Source organism: Vulpes vulpes, chromosome 1, assembly GCF_048418805.1.
Source record: "Vulpes vulpes isolate BD-2025 chromosome 1, VulVul3, whole genome shotgun sequence".
Classification (NCBI taxonomy): Eukaryota; Metazoa; Chordata; class Mammalia; order Carnivora; family Canidae; genus Vulpes; species Vulpes vulpes.
The window spans coordinates 137,675,313-137,696,017 of record NC_132780.1 but is presented as its reverse complement, the minus strand read 5'-3'; the positions used below and the strand labels follow the sequence as shown (position 1 = coordinate 137,696,017).

Sequence of the window (20,705 nt, the reverse complement as noted above, 5' to 3'; positions counted from 1 at the left end):
TCCACAGGTTTGAGTAAGATAAAGTCATGTGTAAAATCATCTTGTGCCTCCCTAGGCCTGGTGGGAAGGAAAGGAGTTACAGGGGTAGACATCTAGAGATGTCCTTTCTCTCATCCTGCTCTCTGCTGCCCTACTGTGCTTTCCATAGATGAAAACCAAATGGAAACCTGAGGGCAAGGGAAGCCATGGAACCAATCTTTGAAAGCAAAGCACAGGGCAGAGAGAGGCAAAAAAGGATCCCCTAGGTAAGATGGAGCAAAGGGGAATAAACAGCCTGGAATTCCACCAATCCAGATATCAAAGGGCATACCTTTCCTGCAGTGGAGGCAGACGATACCTTTAAAGAGATAGTAAGTCATAGGAAGAATTTACACACTTACTAATCATCCATCACAATGTAACAAGTCACCCATGTTTACATTTGGCTTAAAACAACAAATATCTATTATCTCACACAGTTTTGAGAGTTCTGGAATCTGGCAATGGTCAGCTGAGTGGCTCTGACTTGGGTATCACACGAGATTGCAGTCATTTGAAGCTTCCCGTGGGATTGGAGTACCTGCCTTCAGGATGGCTCCCTCACAAGGCTGTTGGTTGGAGGCCTTATTTACTCATATCTATCAGTGGGAGGTTTTAGCTCTTGGTCATGGTGGCCTCTCCAAAGAGCTGCCCAGAACATGGCAACTGGCTTCTCCTAGAGAGAGTGAGTCAAGAAAGCAAGCAAGGAGGAAACCACATTGTCTTTGATGAACTACCATCACTTTTGCCATATTCCATTTGCTAGAATTCTAAGTTCAGCCCACAGTTAAGGGGTGGATAGCTAGGCTCCATCTTCTAAAGTATGGAGTATTTAAGAATATATGGGTCTATTTAAAGCAATATTCACTTATAAGGAGGTTAGGAGGGGAGATAGTTCGGGGTGATTTCAGAATAGGCATGAAGGGCCAGTCTACCAAAGATCTGGGCAGATCTCAGAAAGCTCTCAAATGCCCTCCTGGCCCTCCTTTTCCCTATACACCAAGGGTCTCAGGGCTCAGTACCCATACATTCTGGGCAATCCCTCTGCCTTCTCAATCTTTCCAGTTTGTTGTTATACCTCCTCCATTCTTCTTTATTGCTCTTGACTACCCATTCTTAGAAAATAAACTAACTTGAGGTATTCACAGCTTATAATAGACCCACAAATCCCTTGCAGGGGTTACCTAGTGCTAATAAACACTCCCTGGAGGCTTAATAAACCCAAAGGAATCAATCTCTAATCTATTTCATGTGGGGAAAGAATGGTTTCAGTGACCTTAAGACTTACTTACTATTAACTAGTAAGATACTCCTTATTCACTACTATTAACTTACTATTAACTAGTATGATACTCCTTACTCCCAAAAAATACTATCACAGAGCACTTGCTGACACATTACATTATATGACTTAATTGTCCCAACAAAAGTGAAGATAAGTTTATGACTCCTAAGTGACATGGAGAGAGAAAGTGACCAAATGGTAGATGTTAAACATGAAGCATGGGGTTGAGTTGATTTTTAATGTGGGGCTGCTGCATTGAACCTGATCTTTTAGGACCCCTGAAGCCATCATCCCACCATTATCCCCTTAGCAAAACAGCCTACTCCAGGAGCCCAGGGAAATAAGGGAGTTGGCATGAGTTTATTTCACTTTCAGCGGTTTGGGGAGGATAATGTAAACACAGAGCAATCATAAAGCACTGCTAGGATGCCTTTGAGTTTGCAAGAGATGAGGGAATATATATTAAGGCAGCAACTCTCAAACATTTTGCCAGGAGCTACCTATACTCTTAAAAAGTATCAAAGACCCCAAAGAATTTTTGCTTTAGTGTGTTATATCTATTTAATATCTATTTGGTACATCAATTTATATTTACCATATTAGAAATTAAAACAACAAAATTAAAAATTTAACTCATTTAAAAATAACAAAATCAGTAAATTAAATTGTATGTTAGCATAACACTTTTACTAAAATAACTGTTTTCAAAAAGTTAAAGAGAAAAGTGGCCTTGTGTTACAGTAGATTTCTTTAGTGATGGGCTTAGTAAAAGGCAGCTGGATTCACCTACTCACTTTTGCATTTTATTTGATGTGAAATTACAATCAGATAGGCAGTAGAAAATTCCTCTTTACAGTCATTGGAGCATGAGTGGAAAAGGCAGATAATATCCTAGCAGTATTATGAAAATAGTTGACTCAAAAACCCATACTTTGAGAACCACTGAATTAAAAAGGTATTACAGATTCTCCTCCTAATTTTGTTAATACCAGACTCTAAACAAGACAGTGCTAGATTCAGCGCTTCAAAGCTCTGGGATACATACGGTTGACTTGTACAGACTTGTAAGGCCACCATAGCCGTTTTCAGTATGCAATGGAAGTAACAGGGATGAATAAAAGGAAAAGTTGTCATGGGAATGGAAAAGCTGGATGATATATTAGAGCACGAGGGAATTTTCTTCCTTGTAAGATTTTTACTGTTCTGCCAATACACACTTCTCTGTGGGAGGGCTAAACTTCTTTTCCCTTTGAAATTAGATATGGCCACATGACTTGCTTGAAGCAGAGCATTGTGTGGCATTTCCAGGAAAAAGGCCTAAGAGTAGTTTGCTCTTTATCACATTCTTTCCCTCTTGGCAATCACCAGTGTTCTATGTAAATATTAGCTGCCCCATTAGCCTGGAGCCAAGGGTGAGGACAATGCTTATGAGAAAATCTCCAGCTAACCCTTGCTGGATGTGTAGCACAAATAAGAAATATTTGGGGTTCTCAGCCATGGAGATGTTGGGGTTGTTAAAACCACACAATCTATCCATTCTGACTGATACAGCCATTTTCACTTGAAAGGCAAGTCAAAGATATGGACTACACCATTTAATGCTCATTTATTGGGAATTTTCTGTGCATTAAACACATGCGAGGTACTATGATTATAGATGGTTTGAATTTGAGAGCATCAACTCTCAAGGGATTGATAGTGCTGAAGGCATATAAATAAATGATGTCACTCTGTTATAATTCTCACTGTTAACAAAGGTGAATCTAGGGTACTGTGGAAGGGAGAAATCCTTGAATCCAGTATCAGTCATGGAACCAGCAAGAAACACACAGCATACTTAGATGGATAATGTATGTATGTGTGTACATATATTTATGAGACAGAGAGACAGAGAGACAGAGAGAGAGAGAGAGAGAGAGAGAGAGAATTTAAAGCAGACTCCATGCTGAGTGCAGAGTCTGACTTGGGGCTGAATCCCACAACGGTGAGATCATGACCTGAGCTAAAACCAAGAGTCGATCTCTTAACCAACTGAGCCACCCAGGCATCCTCTTAGCTAGAGTTTTTGAAGGGATATTTACTAAAGAGAACATTCTTTAGATGTGGCCAACGGGGAAAAAAAAAAAAAAAAAGATGTGGCCAACGGGGATGTTGAGTATCCATGACCACCAACAAGAAAGCCAACCCTCTTCCCACCAAGCCTGAAGGAACGAGGGTTAGAAATAGTGTTACTGGGGGCCTGGTAAGAGCTGGATTCATGGCAGACGAGCTATATAACACCAGCTAGAACCACAGCAAAACAGGCAGGGAGATGGGGAAATAAATACTCTGATCTCTCTCCTTCTACTTTCCAATATCCTACTGTACCTCCTACTGACCAGATCCACTTAGAAACCAGAGACAAGGGTGCCTGAGTGATGCTATCAAAGCAATAGGTAGAGGACAGTCTCCTAGTAGTCAGAGAAGGGTAGGGAGGGTCAGGGAAGGGTCTGGAGAGGCAAATGGAGAATATCCTGAGAAGGCCCCCACAAAAAAAATTATAGAAATCATTGAAACAGTATTTTCTCAAACATTTCAATTTCATTGATTAATTAAAGTATCTAGGGATGCCTGAGTGGCTCAGTGGTTAAGCACCTGCTTTGGCTCAGGGCATGATCCTGGAGTTCCGGGATCAAGTCCCACATCGGGCTCCCTGCATGGAGCCTGCTTCTTCCTTTGCCTATGTCTCTCTCTCTCTCTCTCTCTCTCTCTCTTTCTTTCTCTCTGTCTTTCATGAATAAATAAATAAAATCTTTTTTAAAAATTAAAGTGTCTAAATTTGCAAAGAATGTCCATAGGTAGTAATAGGATAGGGGAGGGATTGGAATGAGTATAGAGGGCTGGATACTCAAAGCTCCTATTTACTACAAAGAAGTGGGGTATGTGGTCAGAAATCCTTTGTGAATTTTTTTAAAATAAAAATTTATTTTTTCTGTGAACCTAAAACTGCTCTTAAATAGGAAGTAACAGATTTTCCATATACTCCCTTCCTCCACACAGGCACAGCCTTCTCCACTGTCAACATCCCCCAGCAGAGTGGTACATTTGTTACAACTGATGAACCCACACTGAAACAAAATCACCCAAAGTCTATAGTTAACAACAGGGCTCATGCTCGGTGTTGTACATCCTATGGATTTTACCAAATGTATAATGACAAATATCCATCATTATAACACCATACAGAGTAGTTTAATTGACCTAAACATCTTCCGCACCCTGCCTTTTCATCCCCCTGGCACATTGATGTCTTTACTATCTCCATAATTCTGTCTTTTTCAGAAAGTCACATAGTTGGAATCACATAGTATGTAGCCCTTTCAGATTGGCTTCTTTCCCTTGATAATTCCCATTCAAGTTTCTTCCATGTCTTTTTCATAGCTCAGTAGCTCATTTCTTTTTAGTGCTGAATAATATTCCACTCTCTGGATGTACCACAGTTTATTTATCCCTTCATCTCCTGAAGGACATCTTGGTTGCTTACAAGTTTTGTCCTGGATCTCTTTGTGGGGAGCCAGGGGATACAAGAGGGATGGGGGAGAGAATAGGAATGGACGGGGAGATAGGAAAGAAGTATCTTCCAGCCAGGCAGAGAGCAGATCACTAGAGGTAAGTTGTAAGGTGGATGTTGCATCTTATTTTTCAAACATAGTCTTAAAAGTCATGCAGCATCACTTATGCCATATTCTATTGGTTATAAGACAATTATAAACACGCCCAGATGTAAGTGGAGAATTAATTCTACTTCCTGATGGGGGAAGCAAGGTTCTAGAACAACACTGAACAACACAGTGGCTGCTAGCCACACATGACTGCTTACATTTAAATTAATTAAAACTAAAAGTAGAAATTCAGTTCATCATTCACACTAGCCATATTTCAAGTGCTCAATAGCCACATGAGAACTTAAAGTGTTTCCTTCATTACAGAAGGTTCTATTGGACAGCACTGCTCTAGAAGAACAAGTGAAATGGGAGACATTATAGCTATCTTTCAAAGCTACAATCTGCTACTAGCACTTAGACAACCAAATTGTATTTGGGAAGACAGACTAAAATGACACAATGACTGACATACTGTTCTACAGAAGGATTGGCAATAACTTCTGCTGTTTACCTTGAAGCAGAGTGAACTTGTGTTAAGTCTCTCAAATGAAAGAGAGGCTAGATGCATAGTCCCAGGAGCTAAAAATTGGGCCAGTAGGATGATATCTTAGAAGGGTGATTTCCAGACGTGTATTCTCCATCTTTCTAGTGTCATGGGTTTCTTTAAGCATGCGATGAAAGTCCCCTCTTCCCAGAAAAATATGCATATATACAATATGATACACTCAAGTTCTGAGTTCCCTTCCAAATCTGTCCATGGACTCTCCAGATCAGAGCCATATTCTAGGCTGTGAGCTCCTGGAGGTATTTTCTTAACCATAATCATGAGTATTGTGCATGGCCTGGATAACATTCATCATATTGTATTGACAGAAAGAGGCACATTTCTGCTCAATACAAGTAAGAATTTTAGTAGGCAAAGAGGCATTTGAGGGAAAGAGGCAAGGTCAGGAAATTAGAAAGTTTCCCAGCACTATAAGTGTCCACGTAGATTGCCAATAATATAGAGATTTCAGTGTACAACCAAAACTGAATAGGCTGTGAGGTCTTGCACAATACTGGCATCCCAAGGGTCTAATAAAAGTGACAAAAATCACGTGGAAGAACAGTCACCTACTGTTTGGAGGAAGAGGGGAGAATCTAGAAAGGTTTCATGCAACTGGTGGCATTTCAGATGGGCCCAAAGAGTAGGGATACTGGGTAAGACCACAAGATCATCTTTAGGGGCTCATTTAAGAGATTTAATACCCCTTAATTTAATTACCTCTAGTGATCTGGTTTCTGGCCAACTGGTAAATAGTTCTCTCCCTATCCTATCCTACTAACCTTGTCTCTCCACTTGTTTTTTGTCTCCCGCCTCCCCTGCCCTAAGAAGAATCCACAGTGAAGCATTCATATCATATGGATTATCCAGGTGGTTTCTACATGCAATGACAAATATCCTTATAAGAAGGAGGCAGAGAGAGATTGAAAACAGAAGAGAAACAAGCCATGAGATGCTATGCAGCTGGTTTTGCAGGTAAAGAAAGGGACCATGAGCCAAGGAATTCAGCTCCAGATGCTGGAAAAGATAAAGGAAACAGATTCTCCCCTAGAGTCTCCAGAGGGAGTGAGTCTGACATCTAGAACTGTAAGAGAATAAACTTTGCTCTAAACCACCATCTATATGCTAATTTGTTATAGCAGTCAGAAGAAAGTAATGCAGCTGGGGACAGAGCTGATTCAGAACCAACAGAGACTCAGAATCTCTGCTTCCTCCAAAAATTTTTAAGCTTTATTATTTACTTATTTGAGAGGGAGAGAGAGAGATGAGCAGGGAGAGGAGAAAAAGGAGAGGGAAAAGCAGACTCCCTGCTAAGCAGGGAGCCCAACTCTGGGCTCAGTTCTAGGACCTTGAGATCATGACCTGAGCCAAAGGCAGACACGTAACTGACTGAACCACCCAGGCACCCCTGCTTCCTCCAAATTCTAAAGACTTTCTCCTGGATCAAGTTCATTATGTCAGATGTTCATTATGTCTCTTCCCTGAAATTGAGGCTGCTCCTGGAAGCCCTTCAGGCATCATCTTTACTCCCACACTCGGTTCCCTTGACAAATCCACACATCAAATTTAGCAGTGGACAGAGCTTGAACAATACTCAGTGGGCCTCAGGCCCTTTGCAAATACACTTCTGTGAGATCTCTCCTACCAGTTTCAAATATACACAGACACACCCTTACTCCTGTGATGTATTGTCTGAACTCTGAATAACATAAGAAACTCACCTTGAGTCTGAGGCTAGAATTATCCCAACTTATTTATTTATTATCCCAGGCTGGCTGCATTTGTGCATATCAGCGACAGTCATGCTTTCCTCCCCATTAAACTGCCAATTCTTCAAGACTAGGAGACCAAGACCCCCATTTTCTAATTTATATTTGGCAGCTAGAGTGTTCCAATCAATGTTTGATTCTTGCAATTCCACCACCATGGGGTTTTGGATACAATAGATGGTTAGTTTGAGCATCATAATTCTTAGTCCCATAAGTTCATTGTTGAGTGTGTTACCATCCAAAATCCTAGAGGACTATAGCTCTTTGTTTTTTCAGGGGGAGCGATTGCCCCCCCATTCCTGATACACACCGAATCTTGACTTTAAGAGTGAGATTATCCTAGATTTAGACCCAAGTTTTGCTACTGATCAATTGTATGCCTTTGGGAAAGTTAACCTCTCTGACTCCATTTCCTCAGTTGCAAAATTCACATTTTACTAGTTACAAGATTATTGTAAGTTTCGAATGTTGCCTGGCATGGTGCCTGGCATGTAGGAAGTTAAAAAATGATATCCACTTACTCTATGATTTCTTCCCATATACCCCTTTTTAGCTATATATACATATATATATATATATATATATATATATATATATATATATATATTGGAGTTCAATTTGCCAACATATAGTATAACACCCAGTGCTCATCCCGTCAAGTGCCCCCCCTCAGTGCCCTTCACCCAGTCACCCCATCCGCTACCCACCTCCCCTTCCACTACCCCTTGTTCTTTTCCCAGAGTTAGGAGTCTCTCAGGTTCTATCACCCTCACTGATATTTCCCACTCATTTTCTCTCCTTTCCCCTATAATCCCTTTTACTATTTTTTATATTCCCTGTATGAGTAAAACCATATAATGATTGTCCTTCTCCAATTGACTGACTTCACTCAGCATAATACCCTCCAGTTCCATCCACGGTGGGTATTCGTCTTTTCTAATGGCTGAGTAATACTTGTATATATAGACCACATCTTCTTTTTTTAAGATTTTATTTATTTATTCATGAGAGACACAGAGAGGGAGAGGCAGAGACACAGGCAGAGGGAGAAGCAGGCTCCATGCAGGGAGCTGGATGTGGAACTCGATCCCAGGACTCCAGGATCATGTCCTGAGCTGAAGGCAGACAGACACTTAACCGCTGAGCCACCCAGGCGTCCCTATATATACCACATCTTCTTTATCCATTCATCTTTTGATGCACACTGAGGCTCCTTCCACAGTTTGGCTATTGTGGACAATGCTGCTATAAACATTGGGGTGCAGGTGTCCTGCTGTTTCACTGCATCTGTATCTTTGGGGCAAATCTCCAGCAGTGCAATTGCTGGGTCTTAGGGCAGCTCTATTTTTAACTCTTTGAGGAACCTCCACTCAGTTTTCCGCAGTGGCTGCACCAGTTCACATTTCCACCAACAGTGCAAGAAGGTTCCCCTTTCTCCACATCCTCTCCAACATTTGTTTTGTTTCCTGTCTTGTTAATTTCCCCCATTCTCACTGGTGTGAGGTGGGATCTCAGTGTGGTTTTGATTTGTATTTCCCTGATAGCACGTGATGCAGAGCATTTTCTCATGTGCTTATTGGCCATGTGTATGTCGCCTTTGGTGAAATTTCTGTTCATGTCTTTTGCCCATTTCATGATTGGATTGTTTGTTTCTTGGCTGTTGGGTTTATAGATCTTGGATACTAGCCCTTTATCTGATATGTCATTTGCAAATATCTTCTCCCATTCTGTAGGTGGTCTTTTAGTTTTGTTGACTGTTTCTTTTGCTGTGCAGAAACTTTTAATCTTGATTAAGTCCCAACAGTTCATTTTTCCTTTTTAAAACAGGGAGGGTAAGTGTGTTAATGTTTTTTGGGGGGCACAATTGAAGAAGGTTATCTTGAAAGAGGGAGCTCACCAGCCTTCAACCAGGGCCTAGACTATCTCAAAGGGAGTGAGAGATGTCATAAATGTGCAAGCCCAGATTTTGTTTTTGCATAAAATATTGATATTTTGTTCACCATGAATTTTTTAATTCTGTATTGATTCCAGCTTTTATTTATTTATTTTTGATTCCAACTTTTAAAAATACTACTTTAGGTATTATTTATCTTGATAACCTACGTTTTTGGCACCCCTTTCCATTTTGTGCCCAAGGCCATGAAGGCTTCGCTCATTTGGCCCCCAGTCCTGCCCTGCCTACAGCACTTTGCCCTAGTCACACCACGATCTAGGTCCTGGATGAGCGCGCAGACAGAAAAGCCTGCAGAAAAGACCTGGGAGCTGCGGGTGACTGCGCGGGGTGGGGGGACTGGCGAAGCCCTGGAGCGCACACCCGGGCCAGGCGAGGAGCGGGAGTGGACTACAACTCCCAGAAGGCCACGCGGCGCGGCGCCCTCCCCGGATTGGCTGCGCGGGCCCCGCCCCCGCCCCGCCCCGCCCCGCCCCGCCCCCGCCGCGAGGACCCGGGGCGGCGAGCCCAGGGCTAGTGCGCTCCCGAAGCCCCGGCAGCCGGGTGGAATCTCGCCCGGCCCGCAGGCTTCATGGCGGCGAGGCCGGTGTCCCGGATGCTGCAGCGGGTGCTGAGGTCCAGCGTCCGGAGCTGCAGCTCGGGCGCTCCAGTGACGCAGCACCGCCCGGGGGAGCGCTCCCGAACTGCTGCGGAGGTGAGCCCGCCCACATCCATCCACGCCTCCCCGGGGAGGGAGCGGCCCGGCCAGCGGTCCCTCGCGCCTGGAAGCACCCAGGCCGGGCCGCCGCGGCCGCTTCGGGGAGGGACCCCTCCGCCCTTCCCCCGCGGGTCGGGAGAGCGGTGGAGGGATGCTCCCCAGGCTGCCCGGTCTCACCTGATACCCCAAGGGCGGGCGCTCCTTGGGGTGCTGCATAATCAGCCACCTCCCTGCCCAGCCCCATGCAACGCCTTCCACGCCTGGGTGACCGCCAGGGAGGACTCTGGTCCAGAGTTGACTGTGCCCTTCTCAGCCCCGTCTCACTCACCCTGTGTTTTATATATATATATATTTACCTCCGTCCCCCTCGCTCCAGTGGACGTGGCCTGTGTGTGATCAGGTGTTCTTGTGACACCCTGGTCAAAAATGTCACCTTGGTGCCACCGGTAGGCAGTGGTCACATCTGTAGTTATAGGGCTCTGTGACTTCTTCACTGACTTTTAGTTTCATCTTCCTGTCCCTTAGGAGGGCTCAGCCTCGTTCCCCAGCAGAAGGGAGCAGGAGCTCCTTTCAGGCTAGGAATCCTATTGTTCCTTAAGGTTTGGGATAGGCCCCGTCAGTCCTTGACAGCACTGGCAGAGTGATTCATATCATCACAAGTTTTAAGTTCGGTGTTCTCTTGCCCATGTGGTCAGGGAATAACTTTGGGAGAAGTGTTTCTTTTTCATTTGGTGAAACCTCTTTTCTAGACTCATCTGGTCATTTCCCCACCTCCCCACCCCCCCATTTCTTAGCACAAAGGTTCATGCCCCGGGAATCATCAGATCATGCCCTCCCTCCGCCCTCCAACACCACCGCCACTATTGCTCAATGGCAGGGAGGGCCTTAGCCTGACTTGCTTTGCCCGTGTCTGATCCCCTCTGGAATCTTCAGATAATCAGGCCTCATTGCTGGGAAGTTTTTCAGTATCCTTGAACTCCAGACTTCACTGGGGGGAACAATAAGACAGCAAAGATTGCCGAGAGAGCTTTAAAGAATTCAGGAGAAGGGGAGTTCCTTCTCCCTGCTGTCCCTAATTTCCTTTGTGCCTTTCAGGAGAGGGCCTGGGCTAAGTGACTTCATACTTGGTCTCTTTTAGTCCTCACGGGAAACCCCCATGAGGTCAGGAATTTGTATTTTTAGGTGAGGGGGCTCAACCCAAGTGAACTTCCCTGGAGGATAGGTTGAGCAGCTTCTACAGAGCTGAAAAGAAGGGAGCAGGAACTCAGTCAGACTCTAGCACCTGTACTCCTGCTTTGTCCTTGTGGGGAGAGTAGGGTGAGAGGCTGTCCCACACTTTCCTTTACCCTGTAAAGAGGGGTGTAGTGAGCAGGTAAGAACACAGACTCTGGAGCAAAATGTGAGCTTTGGAAGCCCAGCTCTGGAAGCCCCTACCTTTTAGTAGGTACGTGAACTTCAGCATGTCCCTATGCCTCCTAGTGCCTCAGTCTTCTCATCTGTAAAATGGGAGTAAGTATCTACTTCATGGGGTGGTTATAGAGATTAAAAGAGTTAGTATATGCTTAAGATATGTACTTAGAACAAAGGCTGACAGCACATGTAAGTGCTGCATTAGGTACGTTTGTTGTAATTGTTGTCAGCCTTGCCACCATTGGCACATGCTGTGTCTCTTTAGTCCCCATGCACTGGACACTCAGGGTAGCCATTCTGTCAACTATTTGGTCATAGTCTTTCTATGCTGGACATTCCCCACTAGGGTTATCCTCAGCAGGCATGTTTCCTGCCCCTCAAGTGCTGAGTGCTCCCTTACCTTTCTAGACGTTTCTGCATGGTGCTTAACATGGTGCTCTGCAGGGAGTGGAGTCAGCAGATATTTTTGGTTGTTTGAAAGTCAACTAGTGAAGGGGGCACATGGAATAGAATATTAGACAGGGAGCCCCAGGTTTTCACCCTCACTCTGTCTCCAATTTCACTTGGCTCCTGGGCTGTCACTGCTCTTCTCTTCATGTCTTTAAAACCAGAGGGTTGGGCCAGCCCATCTTTACACCACGAGTGGGAGTGGAAGGCACAGAATGTCTTTAAGAAAACCTCCAAGGCGAGGCAAGTCGGGAGATCTGTATGGTCAGCCTATTCACAGAACTTTCCAGTTGGCAAGAGTAGGAGTAGGGCATGGGGAATCCTGTCCCCGCTTCCCTTCCTGCAGGCACTTTTCTCTACACCTTGGGGGGCGCTTAGAGAGACTGAGGGAAAAGCCACTGAGTGTTACCTGTTTGTGTGCCAGGATGTGGGTGTGAGAGAGATGTGCAAGTGTGGAATGGGAGCTGGTGGTGAGGACAGTGGAAAGTGGGCCTTGGGCTTGGTCTGTGTAGCTTCTCCAGGTATAAGGGGAGGTGGCCGAGTGTGGGTTAAGTGGGGAGGTGGGTAGGGGAGACACATCTACCTGCTATCTAGATTGGGGGTGGCCCACACAACCTCTGCAGGGCTTACTGTAGCTCAGCAGGACACCTGTCTTCTTCCCAGGCTCCACGCAGGCTTTGTTGGGACCACAGGGGCTAGCCTCCAGTCCTAGGCCTGCTGCCTTGGGGCAGGGCAGGTGCAAGGGATCTCCCTAGGCAGGGAGACGGTGACTTTTTGCAGGGCAAAGCCACCTGGTGTTCAGAGGGTCAAAATGAATAACTATTGGCAAGAGGGTGTTATGCAGGAAGGAAGTGGGTGTAAGAGAAGGTAGGACGGGACAGCAGGTCCCAACCTAGGGTAATGATGCACGAAGGAAAAGAGGAACTTTCAGGGGGTTATCTTGAGTTCCAATCTTTCCTTCAAAATCCTTGCTCTGGTGAAGTGCAACTGTCCGTGCCAGGAGCCATACATGTAAAGACCCCACACTTAGGGAAGGTTGGAGGGAGAGAAAGGATCCAGACCTTGGGCAGGGTGCTTTGCTGTGTCTTCTTGTTTAATAGAGATTAATTTTGAGGCACCTCTGGTATATGTCACCCCAAATAGCAAGGATCCCAAATCAGAGCCAGTGATATTGGAGTTTGGAATGTGTCCTTTTTCTCCTGAATAACTCTGTTTATTATACTCTAGAGCTACTTGGGGGCTGGCCTTTATCCTTCCAGTGCCCAAAGTTAGTGACTACGTTGTGGGTGGCATTCCTCCCTTAACTAATTCCTTTGCACTCCTCTTCCCCACCCAATTGTACCCCAATCTTCCCTGGGCAGGTAGACAAGATACATCCAGTAGCAGATGGCAGGCTGCCTAGTGCCTGGTCATCTGCACTTGTGTCCATGGTCCTGGAGGAGTTCAGACACCACTTGCCCTGCTTTGGGAGCTGTGATGGCAAGTCTGAAACCCCAGCCTTGGCCTGCCTGCCATCAAGTAGACCTGGGCCTTGTGAGACTGACTGGGGGACCTGGCAAGAGTGGGAAAACCAGCTACTGCACACACAGTGCTCCTCGAATATGTGTCTAATAAATCAATATAGTAAGTAGGAGTTATATTCAGAAAAGGGTAACGATCATTTATTGAATACCTGCTATGTGCCAGGAACTCCTTCAACCTAGTTAGGTAGGATTATTCTCCACCCTTTATGGATGAAGAAACGAAGGCTTAAAAAATTGGGGTGATTTGCTCTACAGCTAGTTAGTAATAAAACCGGGCTTGTAATTCAGGTTTACTGACTCCTAGAGCCTGTGCTCTGAACTGCAACAATTACCCCCAGATTAAAATAGCTCCTGATCCTGGTGTTGCTGGGCCAGTGGTTCTCAGCCAAGCCACAAAGTGAAGAACTGAGACAACAACAACAAAAAAAAGCCAGGGCTCCATCCTGGGGCAACTGAGTCAGAATCTTTGGAGTGGGGCTCGGGCAGCAGCGCTTCTTGGAAGCACTGCTGGTAGTTTTGATGTGCAAACAGCTGAGAGCCACTGTACTAGGTGAGACCAGCCTGGAGATGAATGATGACCCCAGTGTGACTGGCTTTGCACACACCACCTTTCTCTTCTGATGAAGGACCAGCCTCTTCGTTCATTGATCCAGTGACACACCGTGTAGATGTCAGGATACTGAAGCAGGCAGAGGGCTTCCCACACCAGGGCAACAGCCAGTCCAGGCTGGGCTCTGTGGATATAAGCAGCTAAGGGCTTTCTGCTGCTTCTGACAGGTCCCAGCCCTTCCTGGGTGAAGGACATCGCTGTCTACTCTGCCCGGTAATGCCTTCTGGGTCCAGGGCTCCTCTGACTGGCACTTGCTATTTTTTCCTCCAGGTATTCTAAAGGAAAGGGAAAGATGGAAGAATGAAAGTAGGACATGCAGTGTTGGAGGAGAGAAGAGGCAGAGATGAAACTTGTGAATGTCACAGTGATGAGTTTGTGAGGCTGGCTGGGTGAGAGACTGTGTGTGTGTGTGTGTGTGTGTGTGTGTGTGTGTGTGTGTGTGTTTGTGTATGAGGGGTTGCTTCTGGCAGTACAGAGTCGGAATGAATCTAGATAAAGTCACTCTAGGTCTCAGCAGTGAAATCCAGCCTGCCCCTCCGAGGGCCACAGCAGAGTGCCTGATTCCATTTCCTGTGCCCTATTGCTCCGCTGGCTCCCTTGTTTCTGCCAAGTCATGCTCCCTGGTCCTCTCACTTGCTCCAAGTTGGTGCCCTTTGACTCCTCCCTCACCCAGCCACCAACCTCCTGTATTAGGAAGGGTGACTAGTGAGAGGGTGGGGCCTGGGGCCACTAACACATTTCTAAATCGTAAGACTTTGATGAGGAATTGGGTGCAACTCTGCCAGAAATGCAGACTTCCAGGGATCTGATCTTTTGGACTATAGTCTTGACTCTGTAGTATCCCCTGCCTGACCCCCAAGGCTACTGGTGGAAAGGCAGTGGAGTGAGGAGGGAGGTGGGAAGGACTGTTAGGATTCTAGTAGGCAGCAGTTCAGAGAAGCGAGCGCTCCTTGCTTGTCATGGGACTTGGAGGACACTGGTCTTGGGGTGAGCAGAGTGAGGTCACTTTTAAGGCACTCAGGAAAATCTTGGAAGCACCCCCACATACTTTCACTCCTGTCTCTTCTATCTCCTGAGTCCGTGGTCCTTGACCCTGGCTGTACTTTAGAATCCACTAGAGAGACTAGAAACGCAAGTGCTCAGAGATCCAAATTCGGTTGCTCTCGAGGGAAGTTTTTCCTGAAGCTGCCAGGTGCAGCCAGTGCTGAGAAGGTCATTGAAGTAATGTTCCTTCCAGGTGCACAGTTTCCCTGGGCCTCCAGGGGGCCTGAGGCCTTCTGCTCTCTTAGGTTACAAGATCATGATAACCCTGGGTGCTGACCTTCTAGCTTCCTGACCCCCTTCCCTTCTCTTACCCAAGCCCATCGCTAGGTCCTTATTTTATAACTGGGAAAACAGGCCTGGAGAAGTGAGGGTGTTTCTCAGGGTGTTGGGACACACCTGGCCCAGAAACCAGTCCAGAGCCCCTGGCCACAGACCCCATGAACAATCTCATGATCAACTTCATGATTCCTTTGTGATAAAGATTCTAAGAAAGGACTTCTCCCCACCCTATGCTCCATCCCACGTACCTTCTTGGACTCACCCTTTGCAATTAGAGGGAGGAATATAGATCTTGGACTCAGAAGACCTGGATTTGAAGCTTGGTTTGGCCTGTGGGGTTCTTGAACCCCATCCAAGCTTCAGTTGCTGCAATCCCTTATGGGGTAGGTGTGGGAATTGAACAGAGAGCATTCTTTGGAAGCTTAAAGATGTTTTGTAAATGTTCCTTCCATGGAGCAACTATGTCATCAGCGTCCACTGTGACAGGAAGTTGGACTAGATCAGACTTGGGAAAACACTGAGTTGGCTGCCTTCTGTCTCTCCCCAGGAGGAGTTTGGGCCTTGCAGGGAGCCTCCAGCAATCTCCTCCCTCTTAGGCTTTAGACAGTGGGTGTATAATCCTTCCTTCCAGCAATGGGTGGGGTGAAAGATGAAGACCAATCTCTGCATGGGTTTAGTGGGTGATCCTGCGGGCCTCCCCATACTACCTTCCTAGAGGCTGCTGGCCTCATTCCTTCTGCAAGGCTGTCCCTGCCTCAGAAGCCTTCCACATGAGGGGAGCCGTCCCAGTGAGTGTACCCTCCCTCCCCCAGCTGGGTGTAGTCCTCAGCTGTTCCCAGTGGCTTAGCTCATTAGGTCCTCCTGGGCAGTGCTGAGGCCCCAGGGAGCCCAGCTGACAGGAGAGTAGGTATGTGGTGGCAGCTGATATGACACTCACCCTGCAGAGTTAGTGAGTCTGCTTTGAGCTGCTTCCGTCTCCCATTGCAAAGGTAGGGAATGTGAGGTCTGGGTTGGAGAAGTGGCTTACTGTGTCCCAGGTGGCCACCATCAGTGACTGTCTTCCCCTCTCCTCTGTTCTGGACACACTTGCCAGTTGGCATAGTGGCCAGGTGCTGAGTGGCACATTCTCTCCCACTGACCCATCCAAGAAATACTGGAGATGTTTGCTCCTGGACAGCCTTCCTTTGAAGGAGGAGGGTGGGCAGTAGGATGGTGACAGGGAGAGAAAGGGGGCTGGGCGGGGCAGCTGTGTCCCCATAGGGGTCCTGCCCCCTTGGGGCTCCCTGTGGGCAAGGTCCTTCCCTGTGGGAGAATCCCTGCTCCCCCAGGACTGTAGAGCCCACATGGATGTCCAAGATGACGACGGGGGAGGGGATGTCCTATGGGAGGGGGCTTATGTCCCTGGGGTGGGCTCTCCATGCCCCTCTCCCCCCAGCGCAGGCACAGAGGCCCACGTTTCCTCTGCCCCATGTTGCAGGAGCTGTCCAGGCGGAGACAGTTCCTGCGGGAGCACGCGGTCCCCTTCTCTGCCTTCCTCACCGACAGCTTCGGCCGGCAACACAGCTACCTGCGGATCTCCCTCACCGAGAAGTGCAATCTCAGATGTGAGTCACCTTCCTGGGCCCCTGTCCCCGCTGCTGAGGTAGCCTCTGAAATCTCCCTCCGCCCGGGAATCCTCCTGAACCCACCCCATTCCTCTTACCAGCAGTGTCTCTGCCCTCCCTTCTTCCCTGCTTGCCAGCTGGGATTGCTGATCCTGGATCGGCAACTGAATCTTTTCGATCCTGGGAGCTGAGTTCTGCTCAGAACTAGTTTTGAGAACAGCATTATAATCGAGATTGGACCTAAATCTCACTATTCAGGGCTCTTTCTCCCTCTGTCCTGTTTCACATGATTCCCAGAGTTCAGGACATGGCCAGGGGCTGGTTTGGGGGTGCTGGACACTGTAAACATATGAGGTACACAGCGGTGCCCATGGCCGGCACTGCCACTATGAAGACGTCCCAGTCCTGTGACAGAAGTTGCCTGGGGCCGGGCTAATACACAGCGTATTCGTTTCATAATCATTTATGGAGTGTGCCAGAGGTGTAGCCACTGCTGGAGGGAATTTCAAAGTTTGTCTCTTTCCCTCTCTCCTGCTTTCCATGGTAGTGCCCAATAAGAAATATATTTACTTCATGGCCCAATAAATACACATGTGTATATAGTAAATGTTTAATCAAACAGTGCTTGCAGCATGCGGTTCTGATGTTTGATATTCTTTACCTGTTCTATTCTCTTAAAAGACCAATTCTGGATTCTTCACTAATTTTGACTAAATGGCTCCATACCAGATCTTGACCCAGTCCTTGATAAAACTCCCATAGGAGCTGATGGTAGGGGATGGTACCCCACACCCTCCAGGCTCCCCTCATTTGACCCATTCTGCTACCTCATCCTGAACAAGTAGTTCCTCAGTTTTCCAACCTGTGAAATGGGACTGATAACCTGAAATGGATAGGCTGGACATGAGAGCTCATGTCACTACAGAGATAACGATTTGCCAAACCAGATGAAATGAGAGGTGGCCAGTGCCAGAAGGAATGGGCCCAGGGCCTAGGCTTGCCAGACAGATCCTGCCTAGCTAGCTGCCCCACGTGCTGAGGGAATCAGCCTCTTGGCATCCCCCACGTAAGGCTGCCTCTGCTCTCCCCCTGTTCCATCCTCTTTATCTTTATTTGTTTTAAGATTTTATTTATTTATTCATGAAAGAGACAGAGAGAGAGAGAGGCAGAGACACAGGCAGAGGGAGAAGCAGGCTCCATGCAAGGAGCCTGATGTGGGACTCGATCCGGGGACTCCAGGATCATGCCCTGGGCCGAAGGCAGCTGCTAAACCCCTGAGCCACCCAGAGATTCCCAGTTCCATCCTCTTTAACCCGTTCCCTTGGCCTCCTCTCTGAGGGAAGGGGCAGTGTTGGCAGGTCATAGATGACAAAGGTGGGGCCCCGAGAGAGTCACTAGGGTTTGTACCAGTTCAGATTTGGCGAGGCCATTCCTCATCATCCAGGTGGGGTTCAAGAGAGACTTCTGGCCTGGTGGAGGAATGGGGGTCTGTTGGCCCCATGGGCCCAAGTGCTGTGGTCGTGGCCTACCTCTGCATCCCCTCCCTTCCCCTCAGGTCAGTACTGCATGCCTGAGGAGGGTGTCCCACTGACCCCCAAGGCCGACCTGCTGACCACAGAGGAGATCCTGACACTTGCACGGCTCTTTGTGAAGGAAGGTGTAGACAAGATCCGGCTCACAGGGGGAGAGCCGCTCATCCGGCCAGACGTGGTGGACATTGTGGGTGAGTTTGACAAAAGCTGTGGCCACTTCTACTAACTCCTGCTGCATCCAGCTGGACTTCAGTATTCATATCGGCAGCTGACATCCATTCAGAACATAATGCTCACTTAGCCCTACCAGCCTCTGAGACAGCTACCATTATTATTCCTATCTTGTTAGGACATGAGGCTCAGAAGTTCAGTAACTTACTCAAAGTTGCAAAGCTGCTAAATGCAAGAAGCCAGTGGGTTGCTGGGCTAAAGCCTCACCAGGGCCTTCAGGTTCATGTGGTCTGACTCTTGCTGACCTCTGAGACCTCTTGCCTGTCCCTCTGAATCCATCCCACCCCTCCACACACACCACCAGGCCTTTGGACTTGCTCTTCCCTTTGCTGGGAACACAGTGCACACTGCTGGCCTTGTTTGGGACTCTGCACACACGTCATCTCCCTGGGGAGGCCTCCTTGCCCACTCTCTCCAAAGTACATCCCCACGTACACACCTCAGCTACTCTCTGCCCCAGAAGTTGGCAAGCAAGAGCCCACAGGCCTAATCTGGGTCACCACCTGTTTTTGTATGACCCGTAGGCTAAGAACGGTTTTTATATTGCTAAGCGGTTAAAAGAAAAAAATCAAAAGAAAATAGCATTTTGTGACACATGAAATCATAAATTCATTGTTAATAAAGTTTTATTGGAACATAGCTGCACATCCACTCATTTACATATTTCCCAGGGCTGCTTTTGCAGAGTTGAATAGTTGCTACAAAGACCATGTGGCCAGCAAAGCCAAAAATTGTTACTATCTGGCCTTTTGTAGAAAAAAATATGGCAACCCCCACTTACTCTATCTCCTTCTCCTACCTTATTTTTTCTTCATAGCATTTGTCTCATCAGAGGTTATGTTACTTGGTTGTATGTTTATATTTCCTTTGTATTGTCTCCTCCCATTAACTGGCGTGAAAGCTCTTGGAGCTGAGGCCACTTTGGTTCCCAGCTGTGTTCCCAGCATGTAGGCACATGCCTGACGCGTAGCTGGTGCTCGCTGATACTTGTTGGTTTGCAGTATGATCTCTGAAGTAGGACATTCCTGCACGTGAATGTCGGCTGTGCCTCTTACTCGCAGCAACCTTTGGGCAACTTTTTTTTTTTCTTTAAGATCTTTATTTCAGAGTGAGCGAGCGAGAGAGTGTGAGCATGAGCACAGGCAGGGGTGGTGGGGAGGGGCAGAAGCAGAGGGAGAAGCAGATTCTATCCCAGGACCCTGAGATAAAGACCTGGGTCACCCAGGCGCCCCCTGGGCAACTTTTACATTCATTCTAAGCCTCCAGTCAGAGATAAAGTGGACCTCCCACAGGAAATGAGCAGGAAACGCCCAGCACATGGGGAAACTCTCTGTAAGGGCTCAGCGTTGCTTCTAAGCCCCAAGGTCAGGCAGAGAGAGATCTTTGCTTCTATAGTTATAGATGATGAAATCAGAGGAAAATAAGGCTCTGTGTTCTTAGTTCTGAACCCCACCCCTGCTGCTCTGGTGGGCTCTCCCAGGCCTCTGTTTTGACTCAGTGAATGTTCTCTGGAGGCTTCTTATGTGTCTGATCCTGTGCTGGGGGGCACAAAGGTGAATGAGCTGCAGGCCTTGCCATTGAGGATCCACAGCCCATTGGTAGAAGCAGCTGCCAGAGCCAGCTGTCTGCTAAGGACCATGGAAGCCCAGAGGAGGTGCCTCTGACAGTCTTTTCTTCCCTCCTTCCGCAAGGCCAGCTGACTCCAGCCACCACTGGTCACGTGACCTGGGATCCTGCCCTCATTCCTGTGCTGGAGGAACTGGCCTAGGGTTGCTCACCGCCTGTTCCAGGTGGCTCTTCAGAGCTGAAACCAGACTGGGTTCCAGGAAAGAGCTGAACCTGCTGAGCCTGGCTGACTGCCAGGCCCAGCCCCCTCCTTCAGGCCATATCATCTGCCCTCTGGCATGGGTTCCATCTCCAACCTCTGTGCTCTGTGCAGGGCCTGTGGGGGAGCAGAGGGATGGGGATCACCACTGGTCTAAGAGGGATGACTGAGAACAGTCATAAGGACACTGGTTTTTCCATGGAAACCAGGAAAGTTGACAGCCCTGTTCCCACTCTGCCACTGCCCAGCCCTGTGAACTTGGGCAGACTCATTCCCCACTCTGAGCCTCAGT

The 20,705-nt window shown here is 47.4% G+C and overlaps 1 protein-coding gene across 3 annotated transcripts in view; it reads left to right on the top strand.

Annotated features, from left to right (window-relative positions):
* The first annotated feature begins 9,654 nt into the window (after positions 1-9,654).
* MOCS1 (molybdenum cofactor synthesis 1) overlaps positions 9,655-20,705 on the top strand; it is a 34,493-nt gene continuing 23,442 nt past the window's right edge. For all 3 annotated transcript variants that reach the window (XM_025990861.2, XM_025990860.2, XM_025990863.2), the window contains exons 1-3: positions 9,655-9,905; positions 16,699-16,825; positions 18,381-18,548. In XM_025990861.2, coding sequence (XP_025846646.2) covers positions 9,783-9,905; positions 16,699-16,825; positions 18,381-18,548 — 418 coding nt within the window. In that variant the 5' untranslated portion in view covers positions 9,655-9,782. The remainder of the gene's footprint in view (positions 9,906-16,698; positions 16,826-18,380; positions 18,549-20,705) is intronic.